We start from the raw sequence: 23,763 nt of genomic DNA on the forward strand, positions 1-23,763 counted from the left end.
CTTCTCGTCGCCAACTTCAACCAGGACAACACGTAAGGAGAGGGGATGAACCCGGCCTGAGGGGGAGCCCCGGCCCGGCCTGGTGGGGGGCGCGGGGAGGGGGAGCCTGAGAGGGCCGCGGCCGGGGGAGGCTGAGGCCTGGCCGCTGGGGGAGGCCTGGCGGGGCCCGCCCCCCTCCGCCCCGGTGCCGACCCTTCCCATGGGTGCCTCTACCCTCGCTGCCACCGAGCGGGGCCGGAGTCCCCGTGAGGAGGGGGGAGAACACCACCACACACACACACAGAGCCCCTTCTCCGGCTTGCGTGTGGAGCTGCAGGGTGCGAGGCCGCTCTGGAAGGGACACGCAGCGGAGGGCTGATGGGCCGCTGGAGCTGTGGTTGCTGCATGTCGCCTTCTCCCTCCCCCGGGTTGTTGCCCTGGGGAGCGTTTCCTTCTCGTACTTGCGAGGCCTTGCTCCCTGCTGCTTGGGGAAGGGGAGAGGGGGCCGGTTCTGCTTCTTAATGATGTCCGGCCTTTAGGAGAGACTGAGATAGCGTGAAGACCCAAGTGTTCCAGGAGGCGCAAAGACTTCATCCAAAAGCTTGTTGTAGCTATCTTTTGATACAGCTTTTTTAGTTTTACCTGCTCTCTGTTGAAGCAGTATGCCTTAGGCTTAAAGGTATTTTTATAAGCCCGTGCTTCTTTTGGTTTGGATTTTTGAAAAAGAGGCCTTTCTCAGGTAGTCCTTGAAATTGCACTTACTTGTATTTCAATTCTAGAACTGGTCAGATAGTTCATTCTGCATATCTTGCAGATTATTTAACTGTTGCAGCATATTTAGATTAATCAATGCATGTTAGTTTTTATATGGGGTATTAAAAAGCAATATTTTTCAATTTAAAAAATCCCTAATAGTTGGGATTGGAGCACTAAGGATCCTTTAAAGAAGGATTTGACTGTCTTAAATACCTAAGAGATGAAACAGGGGGTCAATAACCGAAAGAACTTGTACTTGAGAAAGGAGGAGTTTTGTTTTAGGAAGTGAGTAAGAGGAAATGATCTCAGGTTGGCATCACAGAGTGTAATCCATATGTGTGGTGGTGTTTTTCTCTTTTAACAACTTATATGTTTGTTTCACAAGCAGTGGTATCTTGTCCTCAGGAGAGGTCTTTGACTGTCTTCAGCATGTACTGTAGCCTATGAGAATTGTTAAGGCAAGAAGATTATTTATGGTGACTGCCAAGATTGAGGAGAAAGGCCACATCGCAGAAGGAAATACTCTGTTTGCTTTTGTAGGTTTTGTTGGGGGTGAAGAGATGAACAAGTAGAGCTGGATAGACATGAGACGAGATTTTAACAGTAAATAACTTATCATAAATAGTGGGGGGAAGCAATAGTCTGCTATGTATTTGTAAGTAAATCATTATCTATATGTTGATTTGAGCCAAAGACTTTTGCAACTACTTTTCACTTTTTTTCATTGAGTACCGTATAGAGCTTGCTCTGTCATTGTGTGTATAGAACATACACATATTTTCCTCAGATACCATCCATTTCTTACCTATTACTAGTTAAAACAAGTCATAATAACTAGGAAATCTGTCATCTCTTTCTTTTGCAGTTTATCAAGGTCATTATATTAGTTTTTAGGTTAAACTGAGCTGTCCAGTTGGGGGATCTAAAAGCTCTATTATTTCTCCTTCCTTAAAGCAACTGCCTATTTTCAGTGGCGCCTTATCTTTGTGGAGAGCTGTATATATTTAAAAGATCACCGAGTTGTGACCAAAAAAAATTCTTCTGAACAAGAGAGCTCCAGGCTTGACTTGAGAACAAACCCACGACAGAAGTAAAAAGAAAGCAAATGTAATATAAGCTTATATCTAGGTGGTCTTTGGCTTGTGCACCTTGAAATCTTTCTTCAAGGAAGAGAAAAGCGTGATTCATTTTTAACTTTGAGTTTATGGGGTGGGCAAAAAGGTACAAGGTGCTAATGATTTCTTTCTTGCTAATCCTCAACTGTGTGTGTGCTACTTTGTTACTTTTCCCATTTCATTTTTGTAGATATCCAAAAGTGTTCTTCAGTTTCTGTGCTATAGCTGATTCTTTTGGTCTTCAGCATTCTAACTGCCATTGTGCAGTTAGATTAAAAAAATACATATATTTTTTATATAGACTTTAGATTAGCTGGCAAGAGATGATTCCATTTCTCTTTTTATGTGATCCAGACCTGGCCCATATATCTCTGTAATTCAAAATCTTGGGATACGAAGTCTTTCTTGTCATCTTGGCATATTTTTGCATTTTCAGATACCCATTTTAGAAACAAAAAATAGAAAAAGGCTCCTATTGATATTTTTTTTTCTCTGAATTGTGAGAATAATATAAAAGGCCACTTACTTTAAGACAAATGAGATGGTTGGATGATGCAGAATAAGTATGCCTTTACAGTAGTGTTTCAAAAGAAATCTCTTCAAGAAAAGTAGTAAGTACACAACCAATAAGTCTTGCAGACATATTTCTTACTTGTCTGATGTGGTAAGTGACCCAAATAACTCAGTTGCATTCTAGTTTTTAAACTGAGTGGAACTTAGTGGTTGTAAGTTCTTTATGCTAAAGTTTATTTGATGATTATTTTTTTTTCTCTTTTTTCCACATGTGATCTTTCTTAGTTTCTTGTTTGAATAGAGAAACAAGAAGTCAACTCTCTGAGTTCATTAGTATACTATTCTAGATGTCTAAATCGTCACCACTTACCAGGTGAAAAGAGCTGAAAAGGCTTTATTAGGAATGAATTAGACTGTGCCATGCTGGGCCTCAGAAAGCTTGCTTATTTTCAACTTATATTACAAGTAACTGGAGTAGTTTTCCAGACAGGCAAGGTAAACAAATGCATGTTCTTTCAGCCAGTATATGAAAGACAAGCTTTGTTTATGTCTTCCCAGTCAGTAGAGCTCACATCATGTTTTAAGGTGTGCTTCAGTAATTAGAAAAAATCGCTGACAGACAACACTGGAAAATAAATGACATGAGTGCATTGTTGTTATTACATTTAAAGCTTTTACCTTCAACTTAACAAGGTTCCAGTTCCACTCATGCTCAAATGCATCCTGCTTGCCTAGGCAGCAGAGCCAATTGCCTTGTATTGGGAAAAGATGGTATTTTTTGCCGGTAAAAATAGGCATCGAGCTAATTTTTCCTAGGCTTCATGAAGGGTTGGTAATTGTTGTCTCCTGTAGGAAGGAGATGAGCTTCGTGGTGGCTTTTAGTCTTGAGAAATTGGATTGCTGGTAGTTAGAAGAATGTTGTCAATGTAAAAGTTGCTGTTGCTTTTCCCAGTTGATGCAATCCCTGGTGACTGAAGCAGAGATCTTCTATTTTGCTTTTAGTTGGTTTTTTTTCTCCCAGACTTAACTTTTCTTTTAAATGTTCATTCATGGATGCTGTATGTAGTGACAGCATCTCTTGAAATAGTATCTGCATTATTGCAAGTGTTGTCTTGCCTTTTTATTCCATATTGCCCTAAGCTTTATTTACATGAGAGTTTTGAATTATTGCCTGGGACTGGAACTCTGCCTGAAAACACTCCACCTATAATGCAGCAGAAGTGGTTGGTTTGTGGGTTCTCTTTGATATAATACGTTTTCATTAAGTAAAAAACACGGAGAAGGTCATTTTCAGAAGATATTAGTCTGCTTGTTTTGGACCTAGCCCTTTTACCCAGTGAATCGATCATTGCACAACTCGGCATGACTGGCATTATCTGACTGGGAGGCAGAAGCTCCAGCTTGAAGATAAAAGTGAAGTAACTGGTCAGAATACAGGTATCCCAGCAAAACCATACAGTAGAAGCTTGTAGATCATCTTGGTGCTAGGAATAGTAGTTAGAAAACTGTAATGACATAAGTTTGGTAAGAAGTACAACTTAAACCTGAGTGCTGTTTCTGTGACTTCTGGGAGAACTACTAAAAGTGAGCATGGATAAACTTAGGAAAAATTAAACACACCTAAATTAAACACACCTCACAAACTCATACAAGCCTTAAAACCCATAAGGGATATGCATTAGTATCATAGAAGTATGTAACTTTTTATGCAGTGTAACTTCCAGATCTCAAAGTTTACATGTATCCATAATATTTTTAGTCTTTAAATTATAACACGGGTATTCCCAGAGAAATGCTTTTGAAAGACCTTAAAAATTAAGTTCTATGTTCTTCAGATTCACTTTACAAAAAACAAAAAACAACCCAAACCACCAGAAGAACCTACTTGTGAAATAATGTAAGTTGACAGACTGTAGAGAAGTCTTGGTTGCCTTTTTGAAAAATAAGTAATCAAGTGACAACACTTGGAAACAAAACAGTCGCTGTAGTTTTGAAAACAGACTCCTGACGAAAGGACAAACCAAAGCCTTACATCTGGATTTCTAATGAAAACACTGGTGTATGCCTTATTTGCAAGGTCTTTAGTCTCAGCTTTCATTTACGTATGGAGTTAGGTGTGGCAGGTATCTGTCCATATACCTATTCTTTCTGATTTAATTCTGCCCTTTTTTTCCCAAATCGGTTTGCTTCTGTGTTCTGAGCAAATGCTTATCATCCTAAAGCTGTGTAGCGTGCTTCACGTTGCAGAAGTTGTATTACAATTCCGCTACCATGTGATGTTTGTATCTTTGTAGTAAACTGCTTGTGGTGAGGGGAAAAATGGTTAGGTGCTGAGCATTCACTCCTCTGCCTTTGTTTCTCCTCGGTTCAAGTGTCATTCACCCATGATCCTTGAGGACAGGAGAGCTCTTTATTCCAAGCAGGCTTTAAAGCTAAACCAAAAAAAGGAAGGGAAGAGCGATAGCGTAGCTCTTGCGCTCAGGGAAGATAGCCGAGAGAAGCAATTGTATGTCACATTACTTGCTGTCGTGGTGGAGATAGCAGCTGAGGTGGGCTTGCCAGAGGAGCTGTTCCTCAGAGTGTGACAATTTGGGTGGGAATTTTGCCTGAGAGTAGTGATGTTTACTTGGATTACGAACTTTCTGTTGTCCCAGCCTATTGCTGCATGTTAAGTGACGAACAAGTGTGTTCTCCTTTTGCTGTAGCAGATTTAAGGTTGTGTTAGTTTTCTTTTAATATAAGAGCAAGAGGAGAATCTCCTGTGGGTTGTCAGTGTTGCTTATAAATCTGTTGAACGCATGGGTTTCTATAGTTAGCTCTTGTCCAAAATAATGACATTCTTGATCTTTCTTTTAAGACACGTATGTAAGATGTTATGACTTTGTTTTCGGCAGACATTTGGGAGGGGGAAATAAAGTAAGAGGAAAAATTACTAAGGAAATTTAGTTTATGTTGTTTCATTGATTTTTCTATTATTATTATTATTATTATTATTATTTTCCCCCTCTTCATCATAAGCCTTTGTTCACAAAACATTTTGTCTTTGGAAATTTACATTGGTTTTGAAATGAGGTGCAGCATTAGTATAATGAGACTGTATCATAATGAAAGTAAGTTTAATTAACTAGTTATTTAAAATAGTAATGATTTCTGGACTTGTGTTTGTACTGCAGCTGCAATTGATCTTAATCTGAAAGCTGCTCTTAGTAGCATCTTTCTGATTAATGTAGAATATTTCTGATTAATAGTTAAGGTCCTCTGTGATACAGAAAGGGAAGAACTGGTTTTCTTCCTTCTGTAAGTATATTAAAGCAAAAGAAAACCTGTGCGATTCTAACCCATCTGAAAAAACTTGTTTCTAAAGAGCCAGAGAGATTGAACCAGCTGATTTCCCACTCTGTATGAGTGCACTTACAGTGAATGTCAGCATCTTGAAATGAGTGCGTGAAATATCTCATAACACTGCTCGCTTGATGAGGTTAGTTTTAATTATTTATGACAGCTGCTCTTGAAAATACTCTCAAGATTCATGTAGTCTTGGATCAGACTACAGTATTATCTTTGGAAAAAAGTGGGTAAACACAGTTTCATAAATCATGGCTATATTGGTAATTTTGTACTGTGTAGTCAACCTTGATGATGAAATAGCTCAAAGTCTACAATCTAAGGTGTGTAATAGAGGCTACACGTAATAGAGCTAAAAACCCACCTGTGTGTAGCATAATGTCAGAAGAAAAAAAGGCAAATTTCTTGGATATTGATTTTATTTTCAGTTTCAGTCTCTCATCACCTTCTGAAAATTGGTGATAATAAAGCATAACACCCGTGCTGTAAAAGGAGCTTCTGATAAACTACAGTAGCTTCTTGTTGGCCACTGTCTTATTTGAGCAATAGCTGAATGGCTTATTGATCATATTTCTTCCCCATATGGTTGCACATTTTTTCGGAGGTGAGGTAATTTTGGCTAGATACTTGTTTTGTGGGATTTGATCATTTAGATAGCTATCAGGTGTCTTAAGGGCTTAAGTGTAATATCGGTGCGGGGGAAGATGGGGGATTTAAATCATTATGATTATGCTGGTATAACTCAGCCTGGTGAGTTCTCTTATTACATATAAAAGGCCCTTTTCCAGTAGTTTCATAAGAAGTAATTTGAGAGTATATTAAAAAAAAAATCAACCAAAAAAAAAAACAACCCCAAAACAAACCCAAATCTTCTGAACCCAAGAATGCTGCTTTAGAAGAAGAATGGGTTGTTTTGCAGTTATGCTCGTATACTGAAATGGATTTAATTATACTGACTTGAGCTGTTCTGTGTAAACAAATGATTTGTGACTTCATCACCTTGATCCTGAAAGAAATAACAAAAAGCAGTTGCCACGGATGGAAAGGTCTGTTCTGTGCTGCTTCATTTTGGCTTGTACTCAGTCTAATGATTTTTATCGTGTATACCACTTGCTTTTGCCATTGTCTAAAGCTTATTTAAATGAGTTACAGGTAGTCGGTAGGACAAGAAAAATGGTCTTGCTTGCTGGTTTCAGTGACACTGTCAGTAAAACAGTGATACAGCAATATTCTGTATTTAAAGCTGTAAGTACAACGCAGGAGTCAGTTTTGCCTAGTAAGACACTGACAAATAGCTGCTGTGTGGAATTTGCCATGAGGAAATCATCCTATGTCTTTTGTAGATAGCTTATATTGCAAGGAGTCTTGTGACTCCATTTATTTTTAACTCAGTTGAGTGCTTGTTTACCTTTGTGAAGTGACAGTTTTAATGTCATTCTTTGTTAAACTGTCTTTTGAGGGAAGCAGTAGATGATCTAAGAAAAGCGAACTTATGACTTTTTTTTTTCCAAATTAGTTTCGTATTTTTTTTCCACAGAATTTGGATTTTCATTGAGTTGTACAAAAGTAGTTGAGGAAAAAGCACTGAAGCATCTTTGGCGACTAATAAGATATACTCTGCTGAACGTCGCAATTTGTCTGAAGTAAAATTAAATTTAGTATTTCTAAGGTGACTTAGAGGTAGCAACAAAATTTTGTTTTATAGTTGCTTCTCTGTCTCTTAAGCCTAATATGCTCTTTTTAATATCTTGGTTATTGAATCTGGGGAGGCTTACTTCTCTTGCCTGGATGGTGCATATTTTAATTTGAAGGTTTAAACCTTCTCAAATATAATTTCTTAACCAGCTTGTGCCAGTTTGGGTTTGGTTTTTTTTTTCTAGAAGAGAAGGTCATACCATCATACAGAAGTTGATTTTTATAGCTTGGGATCTTAATTTCAGAGAGTAAGCCATTTGATGAACAATTTTTGATCTTCTGGGTACCTTGAGGTTTAGAAAGGGCTCACTTTGGAGCCGTGAGAGGAAAATACAGAAAGAGCAAGAAATCTAGGAATCGGTGTTGTGTTCTAAATGCAGAACTAATCATTTGTGCATCTGAATTATAGAGAATCGTCTTGCTGAGTTCAGAAGGGCATTTTGGCAGGGTGACTGGCAGGGTTGGGTTTGAGCCTTGTATTGAATGACTCGCCACAGTTTGGCGTATCGAAATACATTTTATTGGAATTTAATTAGTTTTTATCCATGTGTCCTGGCAGTCAGAAATATGTGAACTATAAGCATACTAATACACTTGTGCACAACTGTATTTACTGTTAATTTTCTTTTCTGTGGCATAAAATCGTCCTCTGCATGGGGAGGGGAAAATAAGAATACGCCTTTGTCTGCTGCCTTGATGTGTGAAGACATGCAAGACAAGCCTAAAGGTTTTTCTAGCTTAAAATTTAAGACCTGTCTTTGACACTGACTGGAAAAGCAATTAAATGGTCTGTGAGCTAAGTGTGAAAGTGGAGTAATGGAGGAAAGAAGGGTTTGTAGTCAGTTTTTTAATGTTCTACTGTTGTTAAAATCTGTTTAACATCAGTGACTAGCATTTTTAAGAGGGTGCCTGTGATCAAAGATTCGGCATGAGTATTTCTAAGACTGAGACCTAGCAATGTTCTTTGGAGGTGCTTGAATATCATCAAATAAAACCAGAGAATGTTAGAGTCGGCAGTCTTTAATTACATTTTTTTATATATATATGATAGCTCTTTTGGGGTGGTTGGGGGAGGTTACAGTATAAAGAGCAAAAAACCACCAGACAATCCCAGTTTAAAAGGTCTTGGAGGTCACTTCTCATTATGAGGCAATGATGTAATTGGTTTGCATTACATTATTCAAGTCATCATCTTTCCTTCACGCGAAACCTTTTCGTTTGTGTGGAGAAATCACCAGTGCGAATTGGGCAGGAGGCTTACGTTAAGCTGTGAACTCTGATTTCCTAAAATGTGAAGCAGGGATTCCACACCTGGGGTAACTCTGAAGTTCTTTGGCCTTTTCAGAGTTGAGGAAGCTAACTGTGTCTGTCGTGGCTTTTTCGGTCGAGCTTTGTGTCGCCTTTCTTACTGAGCTAATCCAACTGGAGTTTTAGAATAGGATAAGAATCTGTCCAAGGGTAATTCACAGCTGATTTAATTTATGTTCCTGACTGGCTTTTTTCTTTTTCAGATCCCTTGCAGTTGGCAGTAAATCAGGCTACAAATTCTTCTCTCTTTCTTCTGTGGACAAATTAGAGCAGATCTATGAATGCAGTGAGTATCTTTTTGAATAAGACTTGTTTCATTCTTGCACAGGTTGTTTGAAATTGACATAGGAGGAACCTTAAGTGGATGATGAAATATCACACAAATACAATTGATTGCTGGCAGGGTGAAACTATATAACAATGTTCTGTATTTAAATTTAGCTGGTATGTTGTGAAATTTGGTAATACCTATGAGAACTCTACTTTTCTAATTTTACATGCAATAGCCAGGTTATGTAGCAGCAGGGCATAAAGAAATTTTTTCTGGTATGAGAGAGTGTCTTTTGAGTCTTTCTAGTGCCTATTGGGGCAGGCAACCACTTAATATATCTTTATCAAATAAGAAAACAAAGCCTCCTAATATTTGCTGTTAGAAAAATACTTTTTAACATGATAGCTGTACGTTTACTTATCCAAAAGGGTAAATAATCCAAATTCCCATAACTTACCGTACTCAACTGTGGTCAGCATTGACATGAGATGAAGTGGAGGGAGGCTTGGGGGAGAAGTGCTATCCCCTGTTTTGCCAGTAGTTTGTAGACATCCCTTTTTTGAGGTGCTAGTAAGCAAGCTATGAGTGGTATGCATGAATGTCTCCTTGCTTCCTTGAGCGCTCTGCGTGAACAGATCGTACCAATAGCTGTGATGTCAGCATTTTTGGTAGGATGCTGGTGTACCGTGCTACACAGCCAAATTGTCTTCAGACTCCATTCCCGAAGTGACCTGACCCTGTGGCATCTTAAACTTGAAAATGGTGTGTGATTCAGATCACCTGTTATCTGCGGTGACAGCTTTATTCTGTATACAGTCAATGGAGAGGAGTAATTGTGAGGTTCAAATAAGGCACCTGTGGTCAGGTTAAATTGTGTTGCAGCTATGACTGCCTGTTTGAGTCATGGTCTGGTTGTACTGGTTAACCGGTGGCTTGAATTCCATTTTATGCCGTTGAGTTTAGGTACCTGACCTCTTTAGTATGTTAGGCACTTAGAGCATCTGGCCTGATACCACTCCAGGAGACTTGGTGAAGATGACTCCTGTTACACGAGACACTGAATAAATCTACCGAGAGAGACTGAACTGAACTTTGCAGGACTGCTTCTTCTGGGTAGTCCCTGAAACAAGAAGTACAGATTGGATTGGCCTTGCTGAAAATCTTGCAATAAACTGATAAAGCAGCTGGGATTGGAATTTAGACCCGCTGATTCCAGTCTTGTCTTCAAGCTATTCTGGGATTCCTCTATTGGCTCAACCTCTTTGATATTGTAAGTTTTCTTCCGTGAGTGTTGAGTCCATAAATACAGAGCACAGAGTGTGAGGTAACATTTAGTCAAACCATCAAATTTTCTACCTGTGTAAGCGGCCTTGACCTTTGCTCGTAGGACATGCAATGTCTGCAGTAGATCTAAATGTTGGAGATCTTCATTATTTTGTATGCAGTTATAGACTGAAAAATATAATTTTCAGTCTATAACTGCATACATTGGGCTTGTGAACTATGCCTGTTTAAAACTTGATATGAGGGTGGAGGGCTTCCTTTGTATTGGGTACCCCCTTTCTGCAAGGAGAAGTGTCTTGAGGCCTCCCAGACAGGTGCCTCCTGCCTCCCAATTTAGTTTAAGTGGGTCTAAAGACTTTGTGTTGTTTTGAGTGAGCACTTTTAAGGACATCTCCCTCTCTTCTCTTAAGATTGATCTGCCAGTTCTTGTACAGGTGTCTAAAGTAAACTACAGAATATGCCCCAGCTGTCTTGTGTTTGAGAGAACAACTGAAAAGAATGGGAGGTTTCTTTGTCTACTCCCATCACTGACTTCTGCTGTGACTCTGTACAAATCTCCGAACTCCCTGCTCAGTTGATCCCCCTGTAAAAATAAGTATTATATTGGAGGGTGCTTTAAGGCTTAATGAATGCTTATAACATGCTTCATGTTCTTGGATTAAAAATGGAATAAAAGCACAGCTGATCATAATCTAGCTGGTTCTAACCAGCTCTTGTCTGTGATGCTACATGCTTGTGTTTATGAAACTAATCTTGTTATGTATTTGCTTGTTCTCCCCTCACTGCTGAGACTTAAATCATTTTGCAGTCCTTTTTGTTCTTACTGTTTTTTGAATCTGAGTTTCTGGTAATGCTCAATTGTGTACTGTAAAGGACAAAATGCAGATAGAAAAAAACCCAACTATGATTAACAGCATTGCTATAGGACTTAAGTAGTACTTCTAAACATGATTAATTTGGGTCAGCTGGATGTAGGATGTGCGGGATAGCCCGGTACTTTACTTGAACGGTTGCTCCTTTGGAAGTGTACATGACTTGGCAGCTGTGAGGAGGTTTTTATCACTTCTTCCTGTGAGGGAAAGACAGGGGAACAGAGGTGCGTCCTGTATTTTTTCAAGTGAATATAATTAAAAGCCAATCACAAAGCCTTTCTCTAAAGGTAACTATCAGTATTATAATGGTGAACCTGAAGGATTGTCTATACCTTTTAAGCATTTTCCTTGTTGAAAGCTTATTTTCTTCTGTCTGTGACTGCTTAGTTCCTGGCATTGCTCTTCCCTGTGTGCCTTCCCCGCAGCCTCACCTGCATCAGTGCAGTGTAGGGCAGCGCTTTTCCATCTGAATCTCTGCTGCTTTTCCTACTCTGAAATACCATTTCTCCTGCCTGCTTGGGAGAGTAACAAATCCCAGAAGCTGTGTCTTAACACAGTGGCCCCTAAAGGGGGAAGGAAGCCGTGCTTGCCCAGGAGCGGGGAGCAGTCAGACTGGGGTTTGAGTCTCTGTGTGCTGGTCTTCTGACTCTTGGAAAAGGATGCCATTGTTATGGAGGACTCCAGACTTAGATGGAAAGCTGATAACCTGTACTGTAAAATATTTGAGAATCTTTTCTGTTGTTAGTGTGGTTCGAGGAACATGGACCTCTGCATTTGAAAGTCTATGCATAAATTTATTGAAGCAGCTTTTTGTATTTCTTTTTCGTGTGTTGTGTGTGGCATCAGGAAAATGAAGCACAATTCCTTGAAAACAAAGTCATTGCTAAAATGCATTATCCCTGTTGCAGAAGTGAGGAAATTGAATTTTCAAAGCCTCTGTGAGCTGTTTAGTCTTCTCTGCAGAAGTAGCGTATTAAATATGAGATTTTTAGATAAAAGTCAATTATGTTGCATAGAATACTGAAAATGCTTAGTATAAACCTGCTCCTTTTCCATAGGTAGGCAATTTCTCTCAAAAGAATGTAGAGCATTAAATATTTTCTGTTATTTTTCCTGAAATAACTGCCCAGGAAAAAAAGCTCTTTCAAAGCAGACATGTCACACAGTGATGATATTGTCCTATGCAGAGAATGTTGGACAGAACTTTTTTCAGGGAATTTCTGTCATTGGTGATGAGAACAGTGCCAATTATTTAATGTGTCTCTTGGCCAAAACAGAAGCCTTCAGAAATAAGCTTTTTTACTGGTAGTTTTACAGTTTGGAACGTGTTAAGCATTGAGCTAATCCAGATACTGACTTCTGAAAAGTTTGGTTGTTTTGGTGGATCAAGGCCAGAGGCTTGAGTTGCTTGTCTTGATTCCGTTCTGTAGTGGGAGGGCAGATGTAGCCAGTAGCTGTGGGAGAGCTGCTGGGAGTGCTAAAACTCTCCCCAGCTTTCTCCTGCTGTGAAAACTATGTCCACTGTGTCACTGGGGCTTTTGGAGGGGAGTGTCAGGGCATGGGAGGGGGAGCAACACATGCCAGGGTAACTGGTGGTGGGACCTGGACTCCTACCAGCTTGATCCAATACTGTACCATAATCAAATGTTCCGAAAGTGCTTCTTTGCCAGAGATCCTGGACTCTCCTCCCTCCTGCTGTCTTCCCCACGTTTTGAATGGTGACTTCTGTTCCTCTTCTGCCTCCAGTGCTTCCAGTGTGGAATATGCGACAAAAAGAACGCTGTTTTATGGTTTTGCATACATGCTGGGCTTTGTTGATTGCTGTACTAATGGGTTTTAGGGACTGTCAGGTAAAAGATGGTATGTGGTTTAAAAAAAAAAAAAAAAACCAAAAAACCTAATTAGTGGCTGAAGCATTTTTCTAACAGATGAGTTTACTACCGTCTTTGAGTACAATAATCTTTCTTTCACCATGGAGAGGTGTGCTGAAACTCCAGGGTTTTTGGTCATCAGAAACCCTTTCATGTGTATAGCTTTAAAAACAAAACACACACACACACACACACACAAAAATCCCAAACCCAAAAAACCACCTCTTTCCTAGATTTTTTCAGAGATAGAAAAGATTGTGAGATTCTGGAATTTGGCAGTTTGCTATTTTTTGTATCTTTAGGATTTTTTTCTGTTTGACGTTGGGCAGGGGGGAGTAGATGCTCTGTTCTGAAGTGTAAACTTGCATGATGCGGTGGAGGGGAGCAGGAAATCTTTGTAAACCAGCATTCACTGTGCTTTACTGTCCTGTATCCCACCTTGACTCTGAGCTGCTGTGGCAGAATGTTTTTGGTGTTACACTGTATTTTCTTACACAGTATTTCCTGTTGATGTGCATCATTCTTCTTCCCTGAAATCTCCCTCTGTGTTTTTCCCCTCGTTATTGTGATTCCTCAGCTGACACAGAAGATGTGTGCATTGTGGAGAGGCTGTTCTCCAGTAGTCTGGTGGCCATAGTTAGCCTTAAAGCTCCACGCAAGCTGAAAGTTTGTCACTTTAAGAAGGGGACAGAGATTTGCAACTACAGTTACTCCAACACCATCTTGGCTGTCAAACTCAATAGACAGGTGAGTAGTAATTTTGACTAGGTGAAAACGTGGAAAGGGGTTATGGATTTTATTCTGGTGCTTCCTGTGCTGATTGATGTCTCTTCCTTTGGTGACAGATTTGCTATCTGAAATTAACCTGTACTTTTCCAACTGTAGTTTCTGTATGGCATCTCAGTACTCTCATTTGGTTAGGGTTTTTTGGTTCTATGTTGATGTATTTACTTAGGAAAATGCCCCGGTTAAGCTGGTCATGCTTTGAACAGGAGGTTGGACTAGAGACCTCCTGAGGTCCCTTCGAGTGTGAATCATCCTATGATCCTAAATACGAAAGTATGTGGAACTGACAATATCTGTTCAAGCCTAAAGTTAGTTATTACCTATTCACCTTTTATGTTTTTTTAATACAGTTTGCCGAATTCTTAAAAGAAAAAAAAATTTAAAAATCACTGAACTGGTGAAAGTTCTGAGTTAAACACCTGGAACCACAGTTTTCTGAATTACTAATTCATTAGCTGACTCTTCGGCAAATACAAACTTCTCTGTCTTTAACCAGTTCATTCAAAGTAGAGAGAATGGCATCTGAAGGAGAATATCTTCTTAGTGTCCATCCCCAGAATCAGATGTGGGAGGATGGGATTTCTGTTTAAAATCTGAAACTGACTAAATTGATTTCTGGCATAGTGAGGTAGCATTAAATGAGTAACATCTTGTTAGTCATCCAGATGTAGTCTACGAAAGTGTAAATAAGATGTTGAAGAACTTAAAGTTTTTTAGAGGAAAAAAAAAAAAAGGCCTCTCACTAATGATTATGAGTAAGTAATAGGCTCTGTAAATGGTTAAAAAAGTCTTGTATGTTTTTCTGTTTAGCCAAAGCAGAAAATTATTTCCACATGTGAATTGGCCTCTTGAGGCGAGGAAATACGTAAGGGTAGGTACAGAATAAGAATTAAATAGCTTTAAATTAAGGTTTCTGGCTTGCTAACTTAAACTAGCAATGTAAATAATTTTCATTTAAATGAGTTTGCACTAGTGTGGTTAAGTCAGTTCAAGTGACTGAGTGTAATGTTGCGTGGTTGAAGCCTTGTCAAGAGGTGTATCTTCTATCAGACTCTTATTTCTTCCCATCAGGTGGGTACTACCTTTTCTCTATTGGAAGGTACCTACTGCATTTTGGATACAATATTTTTAGGATTGATAAATTAACATAAACTTCAGTTTGATATCAGCATTTCATCCTCTTTCCCATGTCTAGAGACTGATAGTATGTCTGGAAGAGTCTCTTTATATACACAACATACGAGACATGAAGGTATTACATACAATCAGGGAGACACCTCCCAATCCTGCAGGTGAGTATATTGTTAGAAGCTAGTATAACTCTGAAAAGTGTGTTCTGCGTCAATGTATGATGTTTTGTACAGGGAACTGTAGCATTATTCATTCCACTTTAAAATAAAAATAACAATTACGTGAGTGTTGTCTTAAAGCCTACCGATTCAATCCAGGTGAGATTTTTGAGAACAAATAGCAGAGACTGCCCTAAATGGCATCTTCCCAGTATTTTAGTCTCCTAGAGTGGATGTGTAATGTTAGAAGTAGTAGAGATACAAACTGGATTTTGCCAGCACTTGGTATAGTTAAAAGACTGTCAGGTTAATGCTTTACGAGTCATGGCAGACATAGGAAATTCTACTGCTTAATCTGTTATTATAGCCCTATTGGTATTCTTCCTTCTCTACCTTATATTAAACTTTAATTAATGTTAAATTGTTGACTATGTTGCAGGTTGACTCTGAGATTACTCGTCCTTGTTCTGTTTCTCTTGCTACTTTGTGAGGATAACTTGAGTTACCTTTGTAATATTCAAACATAAATCATAAAGTTCTGCTGCATAAGTCTTGGAATTTGTCTCTTTCTGATTCTGTTTCTGCATCCCTTCCAGGGCTGTGTGCTTTATCAATAAACAATGATAACTGCTACCTGGCCTATCCAGGAAGTGCAACTATTGGAGAAGTACAAGTCTTTGACACCATCAATCTGGTAAGGATCTTTGTGAATGCTGTTTCCAGTTCTAAAGATGCAGTTTTTGGAAATTACTTCACTTCCTCAGAGAGGAATTACGAGACACTCAAGTGTCTCTGTGTCAGTTTGCAGTATCTCTCATACCCAGGCTTCACAGAACATCGGCAAAGAAAGCACAGATGCTAATACTAGATTTGATGTGTAGGGTTGGCCAAATGGATGGATCAAAGTAATTTCTATTTGAATTGTCTTTTAAGTATCCTTCTGCTGCTTGTACTCTCTATGCGCATGCTTCAGTGATAACTTTACTTAGCAGTTACTGAAACAAAAATTGAAGCTGTTGTCCATAAAATAAGACACATATTTGCCTTGAATGCTCTTAAATATGCAGCCTTAAGCTGCAAACATGTAGCTTTTAACCTGTACTGCACTAAGGTTCTATTTTATTGATTCACTCCTGCAGAGAGCTGCTAATATGATCCCAGCTCATGATAGTCCCTTGGCTGCTTTGGCTTTTGACGCAAGTGGTACTAAGCTTGCCACTGCATCAGAAAAGGTAAGGTGGCATTTTATTGACTTGCCGTCAGTGATAAAAATGAAATTTGTTTCTAAGCATTTTAAGTAGGTTTAAGGATGCACAGTTCCATATGCAAGTGCCAAAAAAGAACGGTTACAGTTAGAATGGCAAATCTAAGTTAAGAACTGTTAATGATATTTGACACAACATCCATGCTGTGAAATGTTGGATAATAAGGTTATTTAAATAAATACATTTTAATCTGGCTGTAATCAGGGCAATCCTTTAGTTTCTCCCTTTAGTGCAGGTTACTTACTAGAAATTAGTTGTCTTGTTTTGATGCTGTCGTCGTAATGAAAACAAGACCGTTAAAGTCAGAATAGAGAGAAGTGTCTTGCCAGTCTTTGGCACATGATGACAAATTGTCCATCTATATTGTATAAATTAGAAAGTCTGAAGCCTCTGCTCTTTGAATAAGAAGCTTAGAATATAAAGGTGTAACTGATTGCATCTGATAAAGGCACAAAGAGATCCAGGTGAGTGTACTTGCGGTACTTGTCTAGGGTGGTCGCTTTCATGATGAAATATGATAAGAAGGGCTGTTCTTGATGCATAGTTTGTTCTTTATATTAGTAGCTCCCACCTCTTGTTGTTTTTCTACTCCTCAAACACATCCCACGAACAAGCTCCATAAATATGTCGTGCTGGTATGTGGTGTGCATCAACGTTATTAAGTTAACAGCAAAATGGTTTACTGCTTGTAGTTGTACTCTGCTCGCTATAGCTAATACACAATGAACGAACTTTGAAATGAAAAATTTTTTTTTTTTTTCTCTACAGGGGACAGTAATAAGAGTGTTTTCCATTCCAGAGGGACAGAAACTCTTCGAATTCCGAAGGGGAGTGAAGAGGTAAAGTTCAACTTGGCTAATTATCTGAAGCTTATTCCTTATGGTAGATCCAGTATGTTCTGCAATTGAGTTGGCATCCTGATTTTTGCCTGGCTTCATTTTCATTCATCCGTGCCTGTATGTTTATAACAGTTCCAGCTTGAATGCCTTCCAGTTTTGCTCCTTTGGTCTTGACTATTCTACAAATCAATCCTGTCAGAATTGTACTCCCTCTTGCCTTTTAAAAATTTATTGGTGAGGGAACTTGTTTAAAGTGGGTCACCTTTTGTAAGATATATTGTATTCTTACAGCAGTTGGAGGCAGTACATCTAATATTCTTGCTCTCTTCTAAATCCTGCTAGTGCTGTGATCATTGCTAGCCATGGTGAAATGGTGCTATGATTTGTTGTAGTAGTAGCTCTACTCTTTATACAGAGGTAAGACTGAGTTCAGATTGTTACGAATTGACCCCCATATCTGGTATACATCAGAGCTGAACATCGTTAATGGGAATCTTGCTCTTTAAGTGCTTTAAGAAGGCGTCAGAGAATTCGGAATGCTTACTATGGAAATCTTTTTTCTTATTTGCCAAGCGGTGGTGACTGAGAAATCTGCTTAATTATTAATAAAGCCAAATACTTTGGCTTAATTGCAAGTCACCTGCAGTCACTGACAGGAGAAGAAGAGCAGGTGAGTCTACCATGCAGCCACAGTTCCTCCCAGCTCTCAGAATACAGCTTGTGTGAACATTATGGAGCTCCTTAGTGGTGAATGTGCAGAAAGACTCCTACCTACCGAAATAAAGAAGTAATATTCTCATTTAAGTCAATTCCCTTGGGTTAGTTAACACTAGCTTTCTTCTTACATGAATTGGTACAGCACTAGAATATCAGAAATAATGCTTCATTGTTTTTCCTTTCTTTTTTTGTGTCCCTAGGTGTGTGAGCATCTGTTCGTTGGCTTTCAGCATGGATGGCATGTTTCTGTCTGCATCCAGTAACACAGAGACGGTGCATATCTTCAAACTTGAGACTGTGAAAGAAAAGTAGGTTTCAAGGTGCCTTAGATTTTTCAAGGAAAAGGCTTTAAAATCGATTATGCTCAACAGGATGAGTTCTCCAAAGTGTGGACAGACTTCTTTTGAACTCTTCTGTAAAGTAAAGGGCATGAGAAGTTATTTATGAAATGGCAACTGCAGCTGAGCTGCATACTGTTCTCCTGGTGAATAGAAAAGGTATTTCTGCTGAAGAGAAATTGGCCATCCTTGGCAGAGCAATGCGGAGGAGTTAATGATTTCAGTTACATGTGTGTTTCGGCTCTTCTGACATCCATACGGGAAGAGCTGTCTTAGCAGTGCCTTCCAGCTGCCTATAGAGCTTTAAAAGGCACCAGGTTATAAAATGTTCCTATTTATGATTTGAGAGGACAGTCTTACATTTCTGTGGAAGTTGTTGGAAACAATGATTTGCTTAGCGATAAACAAGTGGGTAAAATCTTGAAGTGTAGCGCTTTCTAGTAGGTCTTGCTCTTGTATAATGAACATTATGAAATGTGGTTTTATGAGCAGAAGTATCGGTTTACAATCAAACACGTTTAATAACAGGCTGAGGGTATTGTAGGACACATTGTGCCCTGTAGCATAAACAGAGGGCATCAGAGTTCTCAAGGGTGTTAGTTATTTCTGAAGATAACCAAATGGCTGCTTAATATCTTTAAAAATAAAAAGATGTTTCAAAGTGTTTACACACCTTTCTCTCTAATGTGAAGGCAAAGTCCGTCACTTTTTTCTTCTGACTTGTAGACCTCAGGAAGAGCCTACAACCTGGACAGGTTACTTTGGAAAAGTCCTGATGGCCTCAACAAGCTATCTGCCCTCTCAAGTAACAGAAATGTTCAACCAGGGTAGAGCCTTTGCTACAGTCCGCCTGCCGTTCTGTGGGCACAAAAACATCTGTGCGCTTGCCACGTGAGTAGAGAAAACTGAGCCCGCATTCACCACTCCGCTGGGTTGCCGTGTCGGGCTGTGGAGAGACTGACACTGTAGAACACAACCTCATCTACAGCAGAGTTGATAGCACACGGAGCAATGGGTCACCTGTAACCATTTCAAAGCCTTTCCTTGTTTGTGAGCAATGTGTTAGAGCTAACACCTCGCAGTCCTGTGAGGGGAGGAGGGAAAGGCATAATATTTCGATGAGAATAGACTATTTCTAAGTGTTGTTTAAAGATGTCTTTTAATTTGGAAAGAAGAATGTTGAGAACAGACCCATGGGCTTACGGCACTTGCTTCCATTAGTGCTAGGGGGAGTGGTGCTGTATGTTAGAGAATTGCAAAATTAGGCAATGCAGACTAACCATTAAAGAAGTCTCTGAGAGCAAGTTCATATTATTTTTGTCTCTAAAACAGCAGAGCATTCATTAAAGTTAATTTTGAGGACTAAATCTAATCTTTGTGCTGTCTTCACCAAAGGCAGGTCCCATTTGGCACAGCTGCCAAAGCAATAAGCTGAGCAGTAGTAAACTTACTTTGTGAGGGGTTTATAGTTTTTATGCTAAATTGACTCCATGTCTGTACTCTCACTCCTGATCTCAAAACACCCTTTAAGCAATAATTAAGCCTCGTAATATTTCTGAAATAAGTAAACACTTCCCGTTAGAGTATTTGTCTCTGGAGTTGCGCAAAGCTTGATAACAGGATGGTAACATCTTAAACTGTTTTATCGGGTCATATATAAGTTGCTTGATTCCTGTGGCATCCCATTAGCCCCAAAATGTGGTTATGCCTTTTTTTACGCACAGTTCTTTCCTAGGTGCTCTGTCTAACAGTGTTCCCTGTCTAGAAGCAAGAACGTGGAAAATAATGGCTTAAAATCATGGGAGGGGAGTGGAGTGTGCTTTCTTGAGTTCTTATTAATCTGTTGCTCTCCCCTAAACCTTTCTAGGATCCAGAAGATCCCTCGTTTATTGGTGGGAGCTGCTGATGGGTATCTCTACATGTACAACCTAGACCCCCAAGAAGGAGGAGAGTGCACACTAATGAAGCAGCACAAGTAGGTCCACATTAGCCTGAGGACTGCTGTATTTTATTTCTTCGCAAAATCCAGTTTGTTCTTAAACTTAGTTCTGTTCTGCAAAAGTCTAACTCAGAACAGCTCATTTTTTTAAGCTAATTGTTTTCCAGACCTCTGACGTGAGTGAGTAACTTCAGAGTCCCCCTGCGCCTGCCTTCCTAGTATCTGCTACACTAAGCACCTCTTTACCAGCAGAAACTTAACACTGTCCGATTGCAGCGAAGGATCAATCGCTGGTAGCTGAATGATCCTGTTTCCTCTTACTTGGCAGTTTGAGTTGAGTTACTTAAACAAGAATTTGAAACGCCTGACACCATCCTCTTCATCAATAAATGAAGCGGTTACAGATAGGAGAGATATGTTACTCTGACTTCACAGAGGGGAATCTGGCCTGTGACATTATCAGTATTCTGTCTACCGGTGTCTTTATTAAAATTCCTTGTATATAGGCTGGCCAAGTAATGTCCTGCAGCAGTACTGTAGAAATCTTAAGGAAAATATGACAATGCGCTGTTATTTTTTTTAATAAGGTTTGGCAGGAAAAATAGGAAAGATTATAAGAAAGGATATAAGAAAGGAATTTTTCTGTAGGAAAATATGACAAGGCGCTGTTATTTTTTTTTAATAAGGTTTGGCAGGAAAAGCTAGGGTAATATAGTTGCGTTACTTAAATGATTAATCATAGAATTAAAACCAGTAACTCACAGTGATAATTCAGGTTTGCGGCTTTGGTCAATCTAGAATACTGGTCAAAAAAATCATATGTGTATCTGAATGTTTTAAGGTATGACCTCTGGTTTCACTTGTAGGTGAAGTGAAGCCTCATAGAGGAAACCTTTTATCAAGTTAATCTCTGAAATGCTCCAATACCTTCACTAGAGAGTTTTTGAGCATATGCGTATGAAGCAACCACTTCTGTGGTGGACAGAGCTCAAGAGACAATACGTAATATTGCTGATTGGAATGATTATTACTTCAACTGTGCGCTCTTGTTCTGAGTCTCTTTTCCTAGCATCAGCTACTGATACTATCTCACAGGCAAGCATGTTGCTGATGTGTCTTCAGTGTTAAACATGAAATGTTGTCAGATGCCTTCTTGACACTCCTCTGGAATGGAGGGACCGAGTTCCGCCTGTAGCATGTGTATATGTATTACTCTTGTGCATCAAATGAGATATTCTTGTGTAGCTGTCACCTAAAGCTGTTTTATGCCCAGGTAGATCACCTCTCCAGCTAACCTCTCTCTGCTTGGTAGGCTTGATGGCAGTATGGAGCCAGCCAACGAAATTCTAGAGTCTGCATCCCATGACCGGCCGTTGGTAGCGCAGACATACAGTGCCGCTGTGTCTAAAGGTACATATGTGCCTTCCTCACCCACAAGGCATGGTAAGGAGAAGGCAGGAAACGGGGTAGAGAGCACCTCTGCGTATTGCTTCATTCTAGATGGCTGTCTGAGCTCGTCTGCTTCAACACTGAGCTTTTCGTAACTGCGGGGTGATGTGGAGCATTGGTGAGCAGTAGGAAAAGAGCACTTGTGATATACAGTAGCTTCCTGCAGATGGATCGCTGATCTTTGCTGCTTTCGGAGTAGAACTTTTTCTCGAATTGTGGTTGATTGGTGTAGTGATAGCTGCAGTACTTGCCAAATGGTTCTTGAGATCCCCTAACACAACTATTTCATACAGGAGTTCTGCACCCAGACCTTGTGCAAAGCATCTGAATTATAACCCCTCCTCCTTTGTTGTTTTGTGGGGTTTTTTTAGCAAGGTTGATAAGTGCTCCTGTCATTCCTTTATGGGAACAGTGACCTTTTAGCCTGATTTGCTGCTCTCTTAAATTGAGAGGATGAGAATTTGGTTAATGCTGCAGCTCTCTGAGTGGAGCTTTTACCATCTTTGTATTGCACTCAGGTGCTGCTTCAGCTGCAGAGGAAGGACAGCCTGCACGTATAGCATCTTTACTGCAGTTGCAGCTGTAATGCATGGGTGGAGATGATCAGCTTGCCCAAAGCACCAGTACGCATTGCGCACACAGAGTGGTTGGATTTTGATTATAAACTGCTCTTGGCTTGGGGAATCATGGTCATGATGAAGGCAAACATAGGGTAGCAATGGAACTGTTGCAAGTAACGTCTGGTACTTCAGCTCTAATCACTCACTTCTGTTCCAACTTTAGTTTGTGCTGCTGATCCCCCAGCTACTTGTTCTTCTCTCTGCAGCCTATACAGATGACCTGGGTGCTGTGGGTGGAGCTTGCCTGGAAGATGAAACCAACTCACTTAGATTGGACGAAGATAGTGAGCATCCCCCCATGATCCTTCGGACAGACTAAACTTTGACCTGTGAACTCACTCCTGAAGCAGAGAACACTGGCTTGATGTTTCTTGAGGAATCTCGTGTTATGCTGCTATGAACTTTGACATGAGTTGGGAGAGAGGATGACAGACTCTTACAGTTTTAAGTCGTAGCTGTAGTTCTAATTCTATACAATTGGAAAAATACATGGTTTTCAATTCAGTGGCTTTTAATCTTGCTTATCTATTTTAGCTGTGTTTATTTTTTTGTTGCCAAAACCTGCTGTTTGTGCAGCCCTCAGAGCCTACTAGCTTTGCATGCGTTCATGTGCCAAGCAAGCATAGGAGGGGGAGAGAGAGAAGCCACTTTATAACAAACTCAAGTTTGTATTTTTTTTATATATGTATATAATATTTAGCTTATATAAGAAAGGAGTAGAGAAGTGGTTCTGGAAGCTGAGACTAGTTCTGCACTGACAAAGGTCCAAATGGTTTCCTGTGCATGGGCTTGCAGGCATACCTAGTGACTGACATGCAACCTTTCAAATGCAATGGCCTGTTTTTTTGGGTTCTCCCTCCCCTTTCCTGGACCATTTTGTTAATTAAAATTCCTTCTGAATGTTGTGTATTTGTGGGACTGTTCTGTTTGTTGGGATGGAAAACTGGAAGTGTTTCCCTGCATAAGGATATAGACTATAGAAAGTGCCTTTACAGGGAAGAAAAGAAATTGCTGCAGGAAGAAAGCTAGAATGAAGGAGGAATTGCTGGAGACTCTTGTTGGCACACCGTTAGGACTTGGGTGTCTGTGGCCCATAGTAGCTGATAAGTTTGTGGGGTTTTTTAGAGAAGACTTGGAATGCACTTTTTCTCTCCTGTAGATTGTCTTATTTCCTTGGCAGAGTAGCAATAACGTTTTTTTAATACTTAAAATTATCCAAAGCAAGGATTCTGTCAGGCTGGATGGAAGTTGCTGTGAAGTATGGCAGCCCCACTCTTTAAACAGCCTTGAGGTTTTCAGCTGGAAGGCGTAGCTCTCAATTCTTGCTTCTCTTCAGTCTGGGGCTGGCTCTACTGCTCTAATAGTGAAGGTTCATGATTTTTTTCAAGATACTGATGTAAATATAAATGATTTTGAAAGATTAATTTTCTTCTGGGTTCTCTTCTGATGGATGTTGTGGGTTTTTTAACTTTTATTTTTTTTATTTCCTCTTTCATCAGAGTACCTCTTGTG

General features: G+C 39.7%; 1 protein-coding gene across 1 annotated transcript; it reads left to right on the forward strand.

Moving 5' to 3' along the window:
- Positions 1-23,160, forward strand: WIPI2 (WD repeat domain, phosphoinositide interacting 2; the record flags this gene model as incomplete). Its single annotated transcript, XM_009890064.1, has 12 exons — positions 1-32; positions 8,915-8,997; positions 13,587-13,756; positions 14,991-15,087; positions 15,681-15,778; positions 16,224-16,316; positions 17,118-17,188; positions 18,106-18,213; positions 18,970-19,134; positions 20,111-20,218; positions 21,495-21,592; positions 22,458-23,160. Coding segments are annotated over 12 exons (1,236 nt in total), but the record flags the coding sequence as incomplete, so codon positions are not given.
- Positions 23,161-23,763: the final 603 nt, after the last annotated feature.

The sequence above is a fragment of the Charadrius vociferus genome, unplaced genomic scaffold, assembly GCF_000708025.1.
Source record: "Charadrius vociferus isolate BGI_N301 unplaced genomic scaffold, ASM70802v2 scaffold18, whole genome shotgun sequence".
Taxonomy (NCBI): Eukaryota; Metazoa; Chordata; class Aves; order Charadriiformes; family Charadriidae; genus Charadrius; species Charadrius vociferus.